At 56.7% G+C, this 18312-nt stretch overlaps 1 protein-coding gene and 1 non-coding gene across 2 annotated transcripts; both read right to left on the minus strand.

The window, feature by feature from the left end:
• Positions 1-784: 784 nt before the first annotated feature.
• On the minus strand, positions 785-857 carry TRNAK-CUU (transfer RNA lysine (anticodon CUU)). The gene has a single exon. It is a non-coding gene; the product is annotated as a tRNA-Lys (tRNA).
• A 3570-nt stretch (positions 858-4427) lies between these two features.
• On the minus strand, positions 4428-17987 carry LOC119094371 (salivary glue protein Sgs-3). Its single transcript, XM_037217435.1, has 5 exons — positions 17963-17987; positions 6964-7204; positions 6477-6541; positions 5659-6021; positions 4428-5166 (listed from the first exon to the last, which is right to left on the minus strand). The coding sequence occupies exons 1-5, from the start codon at positions 17975-17977 to the stop codon at positions 4960-4962; spliced, it is 891 nt and encodes a 296-aa protein (XP_037073330.1). The 5' UTR covers positions 17978-17987; the 3' UTR covers positions 4428-4959.
• Positions 17988-18312: the final 325 nt, after the last annotated feature.

An 18312-nucleotide genomic window follows, 5' to 3' on the forward strand; every position in this document is an offset into this window, starting at 1 on the left:
AATGACGGGCATGTGAGAAGATGGTAAAGAAATGGTCGATCACGGTCACCCAAGCCAAGGCGCTGTAACTGCAAACTCTTAGAAAAACTTCAACAGTAGCAGTCCTCTTACCGAGGCAGATAACAAAGCGAGAGGAACTCGACGCGCTGCAAATCGCCAAATCCTGTTTATGTTTCTGGTTATGTATTAATATTAACTAATATTGTTCATAGTTTATTGTTTCTTTAGGATAATAAGCATTCCACAACGAAGCTCAATTCCGAAAGCAGTCCAGTTTTGATAACAAAACAATGCTACATGGACGTCCATGCTGCTGCGTGCTAGTCATCATATATTTGCATAAATGGTTTTGTTGCATCAACACCGAAAAGCATCGTCAACTATGGTTATTGGCTCGTTCAAGTCTATCGCTTACGGAGTGATAAACATTTAGTGCTATTGCCCTATGAAGTGCTGCAGTCTACGTTAAGCTCTTGTAGTACATAGCACTCTCTCGCATTCTTTGGCAAGATGAATGCAGCTCGGCGAGAAGGCTGGTGGAAATGTCGATGACATAAGACAAGTTTATCATTCAATTTAAATTCAGTTGCATCCAATCTACTTTCCATTATTTGATCTGCCTTGTTTGTTGCTGCTCTGTCACTTTTAGAGCGAATCTCGTAAACCCTCTTCTTTACTGCTGCTGCTTGGTGCTCTGTGGCTATTATATTTTTCTTCTGGGAAACTTCCCCACATTTTCTAGTGGCACTCTCGCCTTGCGTGTGATAATGAGATCTAAACGTTCCGCCCAACGTGGGGCTCGAACCCACGACCCTGGGATTAAGAGTCCCATGCTCTACCGACTGAGCTAGCCGGGAGACGGGAGCGCAGGTGGCGGGCGCCGTTCAAATTTGGCGCGTAAGCAGCTGACTGTACGGTGGCACAGGGTACGCGCCAGGCTCACTGCACTCTCTCGTCGGCCTCACGTAGACCGGGCACCTAAGTCACGTGACTCGCTCTGGGAGTGACAGAGCAACACGTAACAGGGACGTTTGATGGCCGCGATGGCTGAGGGTAAGCATAGGAGCGTTAGTCGCTGCCATTTGGTATTGTCCTGGGCTGTTCACTGGTAGCATTCAAGGCAATCTTCCGTTCATTCCAGCACCACCGACGTCATCAGCCCAGCGGCAAGATCCATGCGGCCCGACTAGCTCGGTCGGTAGAGGGCGGTCGTTGGGCAGTCCAAGTTAGGCGGTCTGTTAAGGCTACTAAAAAGCGTGTGAGATGGAAATGATGAGAGATGGGATATGTCGGGGGAAAGGTTAGATCATTGATGAGGGAGACATAGCGGCTCTACACAGTCTCCGACAAATTTGTCTTCTTGCGACTTGAGCAATATCTTCATTGGGTTGCCGGTTATAATGACAGGGAAAATCGGACAGATTTCAAATAGCCAAATCCTGTTGTGTGTCTCTGGGCTGAAAAAATCATCTATATGCATGGATGGTTCTATTGCATGCGTTGAACGCCAAGACGCATCAACAGCCGTTAGCATTAGTACATTCAATTTCATCGCTTATGAAATGATTAAGCAATTTATGCTAGGTTCTTGTACAATGTTGCAGTTTACGCTAGCCTCCGGTAATGTATAGCATTTTCCTGTATTCTTCAACCAGATGGATGCGAGAGAATTGCTGAATATGTGGATGACATGCTCCAATCAATCATGCTATCCATTCTCTCAAATCCTTTTTAATTCATTTTTTAATCAGCTGAGCTTTTTGTTGCTCCTCTGCCACTTTTAGAACAAATTACGTGGATCTTGAAGTTCGAATCTATTGCTGCTTTTTGTATTTTATCTGGCAAACTTTGCCAATTATGTGCTTTCTTTGCCGTCTTGCTTGTCGTCATTAGAGCTAAACATTCCGCTCAACGTGCGGCCCAAAACCACGACCCTGGGGTTACGAGTCCCATGCTCTTCCTACTGAGGAAACCGGGCTACAGGCATTTCGGAGCCAGACAGGTGGCAGGCGTCGTTCAAATTTGGCGCGTAAGCAGCTGACTGTGCGGTGGCATATGGCACGCGCTAGGCTCACTGCACTCTCTCGTCGGCCCCATGTAGACTGGGCACCTCACCTCACGTGACTCGCCCTGAGAGTGGCAGAGAATACACAACAATGACGTTTCATGACCGTGATGGATTAGAGAAGCCGTAGGAGCTTCGACCGCTGTCTACTGCTATCGCCCTTAGCTGATCAATGGTAGCATTTAGAGAATTCTATGACGCATTCAGTATTAAACATAATTTGCCACACGCGTGTCGAAAATACCAGGGTTTTGCCGTCTTGCAAAAGCAGGCTGACTTTTTTCTATGTGAGAAGAGTTAACTCCACGTTTCGTGGTTACCTATACGTAAACGCTCTTAGTTGCTAATCATTTCACTCACGATGCTGCCAATATGATTCAGTAATCAACAATGGCTGTATGATAAAGAAATGCAACACAAAGTAAAAACTGTCATGCATGTTAATCCCAGACTCTTAATCCCAGGGTCGTGGGTTCGAGCCCCACGTTGGGCGGATTGTTTAGCTCTCATGACGGCATGCAAGGCGAGAATGTAAGTAGAAAACTGGGTGGATGGTTCATGTTCATGGCATCACTGAAGATGGATGCAGGTCAGCATGGCTTTCTTTGCCTTCTTCTCATACGCCTGTCATTATAGCCTAAACGATTCGCCCAACGTTGGGCTCGACCCTGGGATTAAGAGTCCCCTGCTCTAGCGACTGAGCTAGCCAGGCTATGCGTATTACCTGGCCGGGCAGATGGAACCCGCCGTTCAAATTTGGCGCGCCAGCAACTGACCGCGTGTGAAAGAGACGGGTCGGGCCAGTATCCATGGGTCCGGCGGAGCGTGCATAGCTCGTCTGGCCCACGTATATTAGCAGGTGATGTCGCTGGGCTGATGACGTCAGTGGTGCTGGCATGAGCTGCAGGACGACCTGGGTTAGCACAGGCCCACCCCGCGTTGAATGGTATTAAGTATACGTATATGGGGAAACGGATATCTATCCGAATACGTATTATAAGGCTCCTACAGCAATACACACAGTGCCCATGTTGATGTCTATGCCAGGAAGTGTCACGATTCGTGGCGTTATGCAATATGGATGGACCTTATCTCAGTATGAAATGGACCAGCTGAAAAACTCCAGTCTCTGGAAATTGGGTTTGATTTGAATTGCATAGTAATATGAATCAATCATATATACACATATATATCCATATATATATATATATATATATATATATATATATATATATATATATAACATGCATGTTAGAATATACATATATATATATATAACATGCATGTTAGAATATACATATATATATATATATATATATATATATATATATATATATATATAAGTAATATCAATCAATCAATACGCTCAATTGTTTCACAGCCTTTTTGGATTTTGAGATCATAATATAGCTTCGTTGCTCGCAACTTCTGACAAGTCTTGTGAGTTGGCTTATGTTTCGGATTATACAGCATGGAGAAGATTGCAACCTTTTTCACGTACCACGCTCCAATCGTTTGGCATGTGGTACATCTTGCATCTTGCAGCATCCGATAGCAATGGGCCTCTTCAAAATAACAATACACAGTCAGTGGCGCATCATTAGTGTTCTATGTGCCCACACGTCATGCATGTCCTCTCACTCAGTCATACAAAGCTGTAGATTATATACAGTATTCACCAGCGCATCGTCTGCCTATAGATATGGCAGTCTGATTAGGCTCCATAGTGCTGATATCTGTGGTAAGTTGAGAGTTGTTTTGAAAGTGAATTAAGATAGCATGGTTTGGTCACACATTTGATTTAGGAAAATATTAAGTTGACAACTTTTAAACGACCGACAGTAGTTTATAAAAGACCGGATTATAATTATTTTGAGAGCAGAGACTCTAGGTAGGAACTGGTTGCTCATAACCACTTTCCTATCGGTATATATCTCTCTAAAGTTATGTACAGATCAGAGGAAATAAACCGTTTTGATGCCAGTCTCAAAATAGCTCAGCTTGGGTATGAAACCGAGCAACACACCCTAATGTTTTTACTTTCCCTGATCGCATTTGTGACTCCCTAAAACATAAATAGGTAGTGGCAATTATCATGGACACGGGTGATACTCAGAACAATAGACAAACGACTTCCCTCATGTAATTAGTACAATTTAGACATCAAAGCCGCGGGCGATCACAAGGCCAGAAAGGGTGGGTCTACCATCGACATTTAGCCACGGGTGTCTCATTTTGACATGTTTTCCCTAAGCTCTAGCCATCAAGGTTATCTGTAGTCTGGTTTCAAGGTGCATCTTTACCATTTCTTTTTGTCTCTCATGCTTGACAGGTCTCGCTATGTGAACAATGAAACAAGAAAGAGAGTTGGGAGCTGGTGTTCCCGTTTGTATTATTTAGCAAGGAATATACAACTATTCACAAGAGGAGGAATGAAGGCCAAGAATACAGTCACCATGTGCAGCACTTACGGGCATTCTACCACTGACGTCGACCAAATAAGTATGCCAATGACGAACGATCTCATAAATCTAAAAGCATCGCTCATTCTGCCAATCGAAACAAAAGATCACACTCTGAATATATACATAGAACGTGACGTTCACACCGCTCAGTGGCTCGCATCAATAGGTCACACGCCTTCCCACGCACCCGCTCCGCAACCTTCTCATCCTCGAAGCCCTCCAGCCTGATTCTCTCCCACTTCTCGCACCCGCAACAAAACACCGGCCATCGGCGCACACGCGCAATACCAGGATCTTGAGTCGGCGCCGCGGGCTTCGGCCGCGGCTTTGGTATCACAGAAATCGCAATGGCAAAGTCACGCACGTGAGCGTCGCCACCGCAGGCGCTCCCGCTCGCACCGTCACGCACTTGAACCGCCGCCGCTTCGGCTACTCGTAGCGGATGTCGGCGTAGTAGCCCTTGGCCCAGTCGGCCAGGTAGGTGACGATCTGGGTGCGGCCGTCAGGCATCTTCCAGCGGTACTCGCCGGTGATGACCATGCCGTCGCTCGTCTCCTTCTGGCTGAAGGCGTTGTCGGTGTTCGAGTCGTCGACGTCGTAGCCGAACTCGTACGGACGAGACATGTGCATCATCGTCTGGAACGGGTGGCGGACGTGTTAGCGGATGCGAGAGGTGACCAGGATGAGTCGAATGTGCGGACGTTATATAATTCGTAGGCATCCCGGCAGCAAAAATCACGGCAATGAAAATAAACACCACATGACCTGAGTGCTAGGAGTCAGGGTTGGTGCCAGGGAGGAGAATGGGGTATGCATCACACTCCGCGTTAATACCAAGCGCCATGCGCTGCATGCAAAGAAAAACCGAAATGCCGTTTTCTCTATAATCCTCCTCCCCCCTCCCCCCACACACACATTCTCCCCATCTGACAGTCAGAAGCTTTGCTTGCCACCGCCAGAGGCCACCCTTTGAACCCATTTTTAGAGAGAATCTAATCGTGCACAGTTCTTAACTGAAGCTTAACGGAAGCTCTTAAAGCGACTCTGCCCACAACAAGCATCAGCGGGCGTCCTGAGCCACCCACAGCCTGGTGCGGCTCGTGATTATTTTTTCCAAATGAACCTTACCGAGCCGGAGCCGGACGGTGCGGGGGTGGTGACACCGGGTCTTCTGGTGACGGACGGTCTTCCGGTGGTGATAACAGGCCTTCGAGTGGTGACGGGACGGCCAGTGGTAATAGCGGGTCTCCTGGTGGGAACGGGGCGACCAGTGGTGATGATGGGCCTTCTGGTGGTGACGGGACGGCCAGTGGTGATAGCGGGCCTCCTGGTGGGGATGGGGCGACGAGTGGTAATGATGGGCCTTCTGGTGGTGACGGGACGGCCAGTAGTGATGATGGGCCTCCTGGTGGTGACGGGACGGCCAGTAGTGATGATGGGCCTCCTGGTGGTAACGGGACGGCCAGTAGTGAATGATGGGCCTCCTGGTGGCTGACGGGACGGCCAGTGGTGATGATGGGTCTTCTGGTTGGGACGGGGGCGGCGGGTGGTGATGCTAGGCCTCCTGGTTGGGACGGGACGGCGGGTGGTGATGCTAGGCCCCCTGGTTGGGATGGGACGGCGGGTGGTGACCACAGGAGCTCGGGTGGTAGGGAAGGGCACGCGACCCTCCGTTGGGGCCAGTGCCATCCGGGATCAGCGGGTTGGGAGGGATGTAGCTTGGCCGGGGCGTAGTGATGGGGCGGCCCGGAGTGGGCCGAGGGCGACGGGTCGCCGGCGGCCGATATGGCTGCTGGGTGGTGACCACTGGACGACGGGAGGGTACGGGGGGGCGGCGAGTGGGTGCGGGGCGGCGAGTGGGTGCAGGGCGGCGAGTGGGTACGGGGCGTCTGGTGGTAGCCACGGGTCGCTGAGTAACCACAGGACGCCTGGTGGTGACCACCGGCCTGCGAGTCGCCGGTGGCTGGTAGGGCCGCCCGGTGGTAACCACTGGCCTGCGAGTCGACGGAGGCTGGTAAGGCCGCTCAGTGGTAACCACCGGACGACGAGTGGGCGCCGGACGCCTCGTGGTAACAGCCGGACGCCGGGTAATCGCCGGACGCCGGGTAATCACAGGCCTTGGGGTGGTAACCACCGGCCTGCGAGTCGCCGGGGGCCGGTAAGGCCGCTCAGTGCTAACCACGGGACGACGAGTGGGCGCCGGACGCCTCGTGGTAACCGCCGGACGCCGGGTAACCACGGGTCGGCGCGTGGCCGGGGGTCGGTACGGCTGCTGGGTGGTCACCGCCGGCCTCCGAGACGGCACCGGTCTCCTGGTAACCACCGGCCGCTGGGTGGTAACCACCGGCCGGCTAGTCGCCGGCGGTTGGTACGGCCGCTCGGTGGTCGCCACCGGTCGCCGAGTCGCTGGCGGCCGCCTGGTGGCGGGCCTGCGCGGCGCGCTGGTGGTGCGCGGACGGAAGGTGCGCGGCGGCCGCGTGGTTGCCGGCCGGGGCGTGGTGTCGCGCGGCAACTCGATACCGATGTCGACGGTGTTCGACCCGCCCGGGTTGATGGGGCCGCCCTTGTCCGGTGGCGGCGGCAGGTACAGACCGTTCTCCGGCACCGGGTAGCTGTAACCCTTCTGCGGCTCGCCGCCCGCCAGCGCGCACGCCGCTGCCAGCAGCAGCAGCATCTGCCGAAGAGAGCGGTGTCAGAGGAGGACAGCTGCCGACGAGAGCGGTGTCAGAGGAGGACAGCTGCCAGACGCGAAACGCGGCAGCGTCAGTGAACGAGAGTCTCCACCAGGCCTTCCGGCCACATGCAGTACAAAACACGAGACGTACATGCACGGCCTGCGGGACCCTCACGGGTGCATGAGCGGGAGGTAAATTCAAAAGTCAAAACCGCGAAGTACACGTTCATTTCTCCACGCATAGATTGGGCGCTCTTTCCCCACTGCACCACATGATCACACATTTGTATAATAAGCTGCGGACGAGCGCTTCGCCACCCAACATTTCATCGCCCATCGCTTCGCAGCTTGTGCGGGCGACCGGGTGACACGGCACGCGTCGAACTCGAGCGGACGGCGCCGGCTGGCCCGCACCGCGCTCCGCCGCCTCGTCGGGCTCGTCTTGAGGACTGCACAAGGTCACCGGCGAAAGGCCTCGCGTTGGCTGACGTCATAGGAGCGCATCACACCCGTCGTTTTCGTTTGACGCCGACACTCATACAGCGTCGGGGTACGGTGGCAAGGAGCGTCCGTGCAGACGACCAAGTGGAGTGAAGAGCCAAGAGAAGAGCAGCGGCCGGCTCCGCTGGCTCGGAGCATGTCCAGGCTCCACCGCTCATGGCGCTGCCGCCAAGCATGGCAGCTGGACATGGCAACTGAACATGGCAGCCGGTCATAATGGCTGAACAAAGCTGACACTTATGGCAGCCGCGGAGGCCACTGCGCGCGACAGCTTGAAACGGCTACTGGACATGACAGCGAGATGAGGCCGCGCCCTAGCAACGAGATGATGCTTGGCTGGGGAATGTCCCGGCTAAGAAGGCGCTAAATTCAATCAGCTTCAGGGTACGCTCGAAGCGTGCGACACAGCGAGTCCTTGATGGCGTTGGTCGGCCGCCGCTCCTCCGCCAGACCGCAGCAAAAAAGGAGAGAAATGACCCGCCTCCCAACTCGGGTGACCTTCGGAAGCTGACCCAGACAAAGGCCAACACCGCTCTCGCTCTCGGCCAAGCCAAATAAACGCGACGAATCGGGAGCCGGCGACCCCAATACGGGATCTCGGGCGGACCGGCGCGGCGTGCGCTTCGGCGCGGCCCGCGCACCCCTCAATAGAGCCGACTGAATGCACATTAAGGTGGGTCGGATTCAGTTGCGCGGCCGCGATGCTCAGCGTGTGTTTTAGGGCTCGGTCAGGAAAAAGCTATCGCTCCATCGCTGCCTGAAAAGCAGAAAGGAATGGCTAAAAATGGCTATCTTCTTTTTGGGGCGTTAGATACTATGAACGTGCCATCAAAAGCAGACCCGTATTTAGGTAAACTGTAATTGATTGAGAATTTAGCTTAACAGATGAAGACTAGGAATATTAGAACATTGTTTTAACCTGATCACAATGAAAAAGTCGCATGTTTTAAGTTGTTCTGGAATCGTAACATGCTGGCCTGGAAGCCACAGCACCACAAACCATTCTTAGTTCAACAAGCCCATCCTCAGCCAACAATCACCCCAGCGGTGACGTCCATGTTCACACGGAAGCCCCAATAGCTGTTTGAGTTTCGCAACTGACAGGCAGGACATGAGAAAGCCACGTCCATGCGCGTGAGGCTGTCCCCAGCCGCGATGAGCCGACGCCACTTCCAATCAAACACAGCTGCTCGGACCCGTCGCGTGCCTGTGGGTGCGAGTCTGTCCCGTTATGTCTGAAGCTGCGCATTCAAGCCAGCTCGCTGCGCGATGAGTTTAGGTAAACACGGCCGCCGTGTCGTAAGTGGCCGCTGAACGTTACGAGCCGCGAGTCAACACGGCACGCGCCCTTCACGATGACACACGTGCCTGTTTACCCAGGCCCTTTCAAAAAGGCACAACGTCGCCCACGCACCAGCTCATCCATTTCGGCCGGCGCGGCCGGCCGGCCAGCGAACACGCCCGCGCCGGCGTTGCCGAATGCACCCCCAGTCGCACTGCCGGACACGCGCGCTGCAGTGTTCGTCGCCTCCGCCGCCTGGGAGAGGCTGCGAACACGGCTCGGCCAGTCTCACCCGTCATGTAGAGGAGGAGACGTGCGGCGCAGGCGTCCGGGACGTAAGCGGATTACCTGGCGTTATCCGCGGCGACGCCGACATAATGACCCGTGTTACCGGAGAATGATATAATGACCCGCTGGCGCCCTCCGTTGCCGGTGAATGACATAATGACCTATTAGCGGGCGGCGCCACGGGTGAATGACATAATGGCGGCTGACCGCGGGTCCAATCGACAGCTGGCGCTCAGGTGGTCGTCCGGCCCAACCATCGCGCAAGCCGAGGCGAGCGACTGGCTTCGAGAGGGACAGGGGAGGGCTCGGAGGCGCACCCGCGTCTGACGCGAGGGCGCAACCCCTACCTCAGACGCCGGTGCCTTCACCGCGCCATGCTGGTCGACTGCAGGTGCTGTGCCATGAATTGTTTAGCCGGACGCGCCAAGGCTGTCACAGCGGGCAGACATTCCTCTTCCTACGCCGACGGATACTCGTTCGCAAATAACGCTTTGCACCCCAAGCCAAGGTCGGTCGCGAGACCAGCCTTTGTGCCGCGAACAGCCTTGGTTGCGATTCATGCCGGGCGGGAGCGCGGCCGACTATGTGGGTTAAAGATCCAGCGTCTCCGCCTGTAAGTACAGTTTATATCCCGAGCCGGCGCCTTTATGTGCGGGTGGATGCGTCACACGGTGCTGCTATCGGCGGGGTCAGACGACGATGAGTCACGTGATACTGGCACGCGCCGAGCTCGCCTCTTTTTTCAGGGCCCACACCAGACACGAGTACAAACGCGTCACCCACGCTATCACAATAGCCACACTCTGGGTGATGCAAAAACGCAGGCCGCAAAAACCCGTGCGCCAAGCGCAGGCACGGGTGACTGCCGCCTGGCAAGCCGCGCGGGCCAAGCGCGCGCTAGGCTGCCGGCTTCTGTTGCCATGGCAGCGGTCAGAATGCTGAGCCATTGCATTGCAGCGCCGTCCTGACCCCGATGTCGGGTCTGGACCCCCGCCCGCGCCCGTGGCGGGAGGGCGGCGCCCCTCTCTTCTCCGTCTCGCAACGCTGCCCCACGCGACGGAATGGGGGCTGCAAATGAGCTGGGTCAAGCGGCGGGACCAAATGGAGCGGCGGCGGCGGCGGCGGCGCAGGGGTGGGTGGGGCCGCTCTGGAGCGCCGTCATGACGAGAGACGGTGAGAACCCGGAGGAGGCGGCCGTCTGAGAGACACCGAAGGTCAGTCGTAGGGCTGCCGAGGTTGCAAACAAAATTTAGTTATAGGGCACAGATGCTGACAAAATGGTGGATAAAGATCTTGGTTGTTGTCATAGCAGTTCCAACCAACCAAAGAGCTTTCCATGAGAAGAACTTAGTACAAAACGGCATTCCTTCTGTCAAACAAGACGTTGCAGGATGAGGAGTGAGGACAGGCTGCACCGGACAGATTTAAGCAACCACACATCTGTGTTCAATATTCTTCTGCTGACAGTATCGTCTGGGCCGGACGACACCGTCTCTGGAAGGCCTTGACTTCACTCTTGACTCCACGCCGCCCAGACAGGCATTGACTCCATTGACTCCACACCGCTCAGCTGTGCGGACAATCCCCTCGCTCGGACCTGCCGATCAGGCAGCGTCCCTGGCATGCATAAATAGCGCACGAAAACCGAATTGAATCCCGTCACACTTCTGACATGGGATTTGCCAATCACCATGTTCAATTGAATCTGAAAGGAGCTCCAGGGTCCACAGCTGACAAAAGTACCCGATGAGCCTTACTCAACTGACTGGACATCTACGTCAGCCCATCGGTGGGTCGGCTCACGGCAGCGGGCCATGCAAGCGGCACAGTTTGCCTGCCGCGGCTCGCTGTCTCAGCGTAAAGACCGCTCGTCGCGGTCGCTGCGGCTCGCATTCCACCCAATCGTCGCGCGCGCCGCTCTTTGTTTTGGAGCCGAGATGTCAGATGTCAAGGTGCGTTACCGATGGGTAATTTGGCGAGCAAGATTCGAGGTCGCTACGGACGTGGTCCCATTTGGGCCGCCTGTTCATGTTGTCGTGAGGATCCGAGGTTCTCACAGTTAAGGACGTAACGGGTCTCGTGTTGGGTCGTCACCGCCTGGCAATGAGAGGTTTCGAGGTCTGCGGACGCTGAGGCGGCCGGGAACGAGTCCAGCGGCCATCTCAGGCAACATATGAAGGCCAGGGAGCACTGTCTGAAGCCGGACGCCTTGATCCTGGGCTGACAGCGTCGGCCCGTCGTCTCCTCGCGGCGCGCGGAGATGAGCGACACACGCGACGACCACGGCGATGTGCGCCTCGACGCTCGGCGTTCGATCCGCCACACCTGCACGGCGCCGGGCGCTTTAGAAGGGAGCTGTCTTCGGCCGGCCAGCGCCACTCGAGGAGCACGCGGCCTTGGCCGGCCGGAGCTCGCCGCAGCCGGCGGCGAGAGAGCAGAGCAAACAGCGTCTGCAGCGGGCCATCACGGCTGCCTCCGAGCCCGCGCCGCTCCCGCCGTAGCCTTCATGGAGCCAGAGGCCGACTCTGGGCTCTCGCCCAGACAGTTCGATAGCCAGTCGACGGGAGCGGTGCTGCAGTCACGTAACCGCAACGACTGGGTGGAGACTCCGGATGGCTAGCCGCGAGCGTGCGCAGTAAACACCGCGCCCACGGCACGCATCGTAAAATCACAGTCGCGCGGAGCGGCAGCCATGCGCCGCGTTTTGTTTTTCATCCTCGCGGTTGAATAAAGCGAGCGCTGTTCTGGGAGCCGCGCTGGGTGCTCACACGGCCCATCTGACCCCACGCGCGCCGGTAAACAGCGTTAATCTCGAGCGAGCGGGCCGCTCAGTCACCGGGCTCCTCCGGGGACACCCGAACGCGCCGGGTGACCTCCACAGCCGGCGAGCCGACACCGTGACGAGCGCATATCTCGGGCCGTCGCCGGGACCGTGTGCCCGCGGCCGGCCGCTCGCGGGCAGCGGAGACCCGTCACGCGACGACGGTACATCACGGCACAAACAGGCACGAGATTTATCTGGCTCGCGACGTGTAGTAACCGCACCGGTGGCGCAACGGCGCCGACGCTCGGAGACAGCACGTAGGCTCTATTAGCCGCCCGTAATGCGTTTCATAATAAATTCGCTCTTTTGCAACGCCGGGCGCATCTCGGCCGTCACAGCTGCTCGACGACAATGGCGGACGATGAAGAGTGCCGCGGAGAGGGCACTCATTCGGCCGCCTAGCGCCGGCTGACCCGGCGGGCGGCAAGGTCGCGGCCCGGCCTGCTCGGCCGCGGTCGGCGCGCACGCCAGCATTGTTTACCGGCTCGTCAATGGGGAGCGGTGGCTGCGTCGGCCCCGCCCAGACGTGACGTCACAATGCAGCCGCCGGCGGCGGGCCTCGCGGCCAGTCAAGGCTTCTCTCACACGGGTCCGCCAGCGGTGCAACACCGCCTGAATTTACAGCGCTGTCGCCGGCGGTCGCGCGCGTGGCCGCCGGCGCCCACGCACCGGCTGCATGTGGAGCGGACGCAGCTGTCCAGCGAGCGCCGTCTGTCACGCGCGGCGCTGCTGGCGACGCGGCGGTGCATACCGCGAGCCACCGCCCCGCCGCGGAGCCGCACAGCTGACGCCGCGAGCTCCGCCGCGGTGAGCCCGTTGCTGCTCGGACGGGCCGACCGGTGCGGCGGCGTGCTGCGGCTGGCGAAATGCCCCACTGGGGTCAGACGGGTCACCTGCAGAGTGACCCCGCCAGGGCGTGCCAGCGCCGGTGGGTGATTCACTGCACGGGCGGGTCACGCGAGCCGGCGCCACGGCAACAGCGACCTCGGCGGAGGGCTCGGCCAGTACGGGCGGCGCTCACTGCATCTCAGAGAGATCCTCGGACGCAATTCACTCTGCGTCATTGGATAATTGTCTATGCTCGTTGAAGTTGCTTACTGTTCTGTTCGTGTGCACAATATATGACTTCGGGACCATCGAAAATGAATAAATCGGCGGTGCCACACGACGGTAGAAGACTGCAATAAACAATAAAAGTCGGTGACACATCTGAGCAGATACATCTCGCGCGACAGGTTAAGCCTGCTTCAAGGGAATGCTTCATATTTGAAGATATTGAAACAGGCATCAGGTAGGATGAAAATAGTCTTCCAGAAAAATATGCATTTCCTTCCGGGCGTGCGGCTCAGGAACCAGAGAGGTTTAGGTCTTAAGAAGGGCGGGGCTATGACCTGCACTGAATGATCTTCATGATGGTATTTCAGTTGAAAGCCCCATACAAATGTGGAACACATCATTTAAACCATCGCCGGAGCCCTGAAAGCTAGCCCGGAGATAAACGAGGCTAATGCCAGCTGGGTTCTCTAAATTAGCCGGTTTGTCGCCAGCTGATCCTTCAAAATGAAACGCCCCTGAGATTTCTACATTGCTGGTCTCACATCGTTTGCGGCTGATAGGTGATGCGCGGCGTGAGAGGTGTGAGGAGAGGGAGGGCCGCGCCCCCAGCCGATGATGACAGAATGGCCATGACTTACGACAAAATTCGTGCTGTAGACGCTTGCATAAGCAACTGGGAACGACGTGGGCAAGGCGGCGAGAGCGTTGTCTCGCGATGATCCACCTCGTTTGAGCGGCCCGCAATGGCATGCGAATTTCGTCAATGGGATGAATAGGAGAACGGATAGGCATAGCAACATAAATTACGAAGAGAGTGGCAAGACAGACGCAAAGATGAAACATAAAACAGAAATTGGCGGGCGCCCAGACAGCTTAACAGCCCAGACCACCAGGGAATTGGCCCTTGGGGTGTAGAGCAGCTTAGTACTGACGGTGACGAAAACTCCATCTCAATCTGCCGCGCCGATAAACTGCGTCCAGCGGCACTGACGCAAACTGCATGTTGAAAGGTGCAGCGTTGCACAACGAGGAAGGGTGCAGACACCGCCGGCGGCGGTCTGCGCTGAAGAGGGGAAACGGGGCCGCACCATGCCACCGGGTCGCCGGCCGGCCGGCGAAGACGCCAGATGATTGGTTGACAGGGGCGCAGATGGAGACTGGCCGCTCGCGCCGGCCGCTCCATACCAGGTACCCCGGCTGCCATCCGCCACCCAGCGGTGGAAGGAACGGCAGGGAATTGCGTGTTCTTGGAACCTTCTTCCAAAATATATTTTCGTCCCGCCGAAGTTAGTTAAGGTGACCAGAAGCAACAACACTTTCGGGACTCCAAAGTGCCTGGGAGCTTTTTGAGACTCTGGTTTTCGACCCGCACAGGGAATCGTGCAAGGCTTCGCTCCTGTGGGGGACTACCCCGCTCCAGCGGCGCTGTCTGGACTCCAGGAGAGGGAAGGAGAGGGCCGCCCTATTGTGGCCGATGACACCAGCAGGAGCCCCTGGCCATCACCTACACATCACTTTCGGTTTCCACAGAGGCCCGCCACGATAAATATTTATGTGGGGACGATTAACGGACGAAACCGAATTCCCGAAACCGTTTGTGAAAGAGCCTGGGAACGGATCAGGCGGCGCGCGCGCCCACCGCTGGCGCTGCGCCACGATCGCCGCGCGCGCCGCCAATGGCGCAATCGGAGGCGGCCAGGTGCGCAGAAACTGGGCCTGGACGCCACCCCGTCTGCCCGGCACGAGACTGTGACGTCACGTCTGCGACCCCGCCGGAGCGCCGAGCGGCTGGCGGTCGAGGGAGAGGGAGAGGTGTAACATCACCGGGGGGGGGGGGGGGGGGGGCGGTGCAATGCGGCGGTCGGGAAAGCCGGAATGTTCCTGACGTTATCGGTAAGGTCATTGATAGGAGAACGCATGCTGTCGCTAGGTGCCCATGAGCTGAAACCAACATGGTAGAAATTTCAGAGGAAAGTGGCGAAAGCTCATAAAGCTTATACGATGAACGAACGTGAAATTAATGTCATTCTGCCACATGGGAGATCCAGCACACATTCCTCTCTTTTCGCAGTGTCCCCAACAGCGCCACGCCACGACCGCATCGCATTGCAGAGGCCTTCTCGCGAGAGAGGGGCTGGATGGGCCAGGTCAGGCCACGTGCAGGAAGGACCGACAAGGCTATGACCTCCCGCCCCGACGGATCTGGGACGGTGCCGGCCCCTGAGTGATGACCGACCCCTGGCCCACAATTAGGGGCTGCGCTCAGGGCCAGCGCCGGGGTCACCACGGCGGCCACCGCGGCCCGCTAGCCGGGCACAGGGGCGCACTGGGCGCGCGGATGCACGGGGGGCGGCGTTACATGGGACCCAGTGTTACCCGGGAGCGGGCAGCGACCCACTGGGGCGACCTCAGCGGAGCACCTCGGGGCACAGTGCGGCACTGGAGCTCTGGGTCACACCAGAACGAGGCGTCGCACTGGAACCGCGCGTCACACTGGAGGCGTGCGTCACAGAGGAGCACAGCGTCACGCTGCAGCTTATAGTCACACCGGAGCACACCATCACCCCGACCGGAGCACACCGTCACCCGACCGGAACCCATCGAATCGTCCCTGGACGGAGCAGCGCCGCATCTCCAATAACCCCATGCCGCGTCGCCACAGCGCTATGGTAGGCTGTTTTTTGGGCGTGTGATGAAAGCCAGATTGATGGCAGTGTTGGAATGAGCGGCCGAGGGGCCCGGAAAGAGCGGTCACGTGCCTGACTGCGGGACGTTTGTAACCGTTGTGTACGCGCATGATCGGAGAAAGATCACACCGGAGATTTCCGGCGACGTCATAGGAAAACAGCGAAAAAGTGTCGCTCTCGTGAGGGATGGAAACTTTATAGCGACACTGTCTGACGTGGATGAAGGACGCGCTCTAGAGCTTCCGCGCATGTGCGACGAACAGAGAAATACGCCTGGCCAGGGGCGGCAAAAAGCGGAGAGACATGGCCGACAGCTGAGCGATGGACCCGGGCGGCGGGGTGACGGGGCTCGTGCCCGCGCGCGACGGCAGCACACACGCCGCCGCCGACCGCCGATCCGTCTCTGTCGGCGGGTCAGGTGCCTGAGCGGACGCGAACTGCTGGAGGAGTTCAGAGACGGTTAGCCTGCTGGTGCTGACGAGCTCTGAGGCGGGAGTTCAGACGCCTCGGCAGAGTTTTTGCGAACGCGGAATCGGAATCGGGACTCCAAAATCAGATTCTGTACCTCTCGACGGGAAGCGGAATTGTTTACGTCCATAATAACTTTCCCGGCAGACGCTGTGCCCTCGGTAAGGTGTCCAAGACACGCATTCTTCTGGCAGTGCAGCCTGGGGGCGTGAGAAGCAGCGGCGCCGGTTTTTTTTAAAGTCGCGAGCCCGTCACAGGGAGCGGCAGGGAGATCCGCATCAGCACGTGTCAGGGTGTGGAGAAATGTCCGTGGTTAAGGATGCAGAGATGTGCGGCTACCAGCAAACACGAGATGCTGTCAGGTGTAATAAAAGGCTCAATATCTGATCTCAAGCCAAACATTCAGTGGCCAAGCCTCCAGAAGTAAACAGAGGACAGAATAGTGAACACCTGTGCACACTCGGGATCACACCACACGGATCTCTACAGGATAGGCATGGTATTGTGTTAATCTTCACGTCCGCGTAAAGTGAGACAACAATGAACAAAATGCAATGGCATGACGTAATAGTCAGACTTAAATGCAAGTTAAAATACAAGAAATATTGCTATTCACATCGGAACGCTATTGACCTGGGCAGCAGTGAAGCAAACATATATACCCGCAGGGAAGAATGAAGTAATTCAGACGACAGGGATAAGCTTTTAAGCTTGGGACGCGTAGATTTGGCAAGAGCCTTGCCATCACCAATGAAAAGATGATGTGAACAGGTGACGTGAAAACTCTGGCAAATGTACGCACGCGTACGAACCGAATGCCTGCCGACTGCACGTCGGTCTAGACAGAGCAAATGCTTGGCCACGGTGGGAGTCCCCGGGATGGTTCGGGGTTCACCGAGGCGGGGTCTAACCAATGGGAACTAACGAATGGGTCTAATCGATGGGGGTCTAACCGATGGTCTGACGACCAGACTCATGCTCTGGGGATAAAGCCGCTTGAGGACTCGAGGGTCCGAACCACTCATGGGCTGGGTTCTGCCGCTGGCGGAGCTGCGTAAATGTCCAGAGTTCATGAAGGCCTCACCACTGCTCACTGGATACACCGATGGAAAGCCAGAGTGTATCAAGCACAGCAGGGAACACCAGGGCATGAAATAGTACAACAGAGCGCATCGGAGCGCACCGAGACATTCCAAAGCATGAACAGCGTGTTCGAGCGTGCCTGAGCATGCCTAGCGCGTCCGAATTCCGCAGGGAGCACCAGAGCGCGTCGGAGCACATCAAAGTGTACCAAAACACACCAGGGTGCGCCAGAGTACACCAAGGCGTGTCAGAGCACACCAGGGCGCACCAGAGCACACAGGACGCGCCAGAGCGAACCAGGATGCACCAGAGCACACCAGGGCGCATCAGAGCTCGTTGGAGCACACCAGAACACACCTGAACACATCAGAGCACAATGGACCACACCCGAGCACACCAGTGCGCAAGAAGGCACGCCAAAGACCACCAGCGCACACCAGAGCACAGCGGAGCGCTCCACAACCGCTGTGAGTCTCCACCACCAGCCGCGGGGGGTTAGTCGGCCGTGGCCGCTCCTTAGCTGCAATGCAGGTGCCGTGCGCTCGGTCCCCGTCTCCGGCGGTACACACCTGGGTCCACGCCATCCTGTCTGACTGCCAGTGAACTGGTCGGGCACCAAGGCGCACTTTCGTTTTTATAGACTCGGCACACGCCGGCCGGCGGCGCGGCCTGCCGAGGTCACGGCGCCGGCGCCGGCCGCCGCCGTGCCTGACCCCGGGTCACACCCACACACCCGCCACCCGGCAGCACCCTCTGGGGACGCACTCCTGCAAAAGTACTCTCTTTACTGACATCTCTGTACACACTGAAGTCGAAATTATGAATAGATAAACAAGCTTTATATATATATATATATATATATATATGTATATATATATGTATATATACACATATGCATATATATTAAAGGGTATTTCGA

This window comes from Pollicipes pollicipes, unplaced genomic scaffold (genome assembly GCF_011947565.3).
Source record: "Pollicipes pollicipes isolate AB1234 unplaced genomic scaffold, Ppol_2.1 Scaffold_4002;HRSCAF=4701_pilon_pilon_pilon, whole genome shotgun sequence".
Taxonomy (NCBI): domain Eukaryota; kingdom Metazoa; phylum Arthropoda; class Thecostraca; order Pollicipedomorpha; family Pollicipedidae; genus Pollicipes; species Pollicipes pollicipes.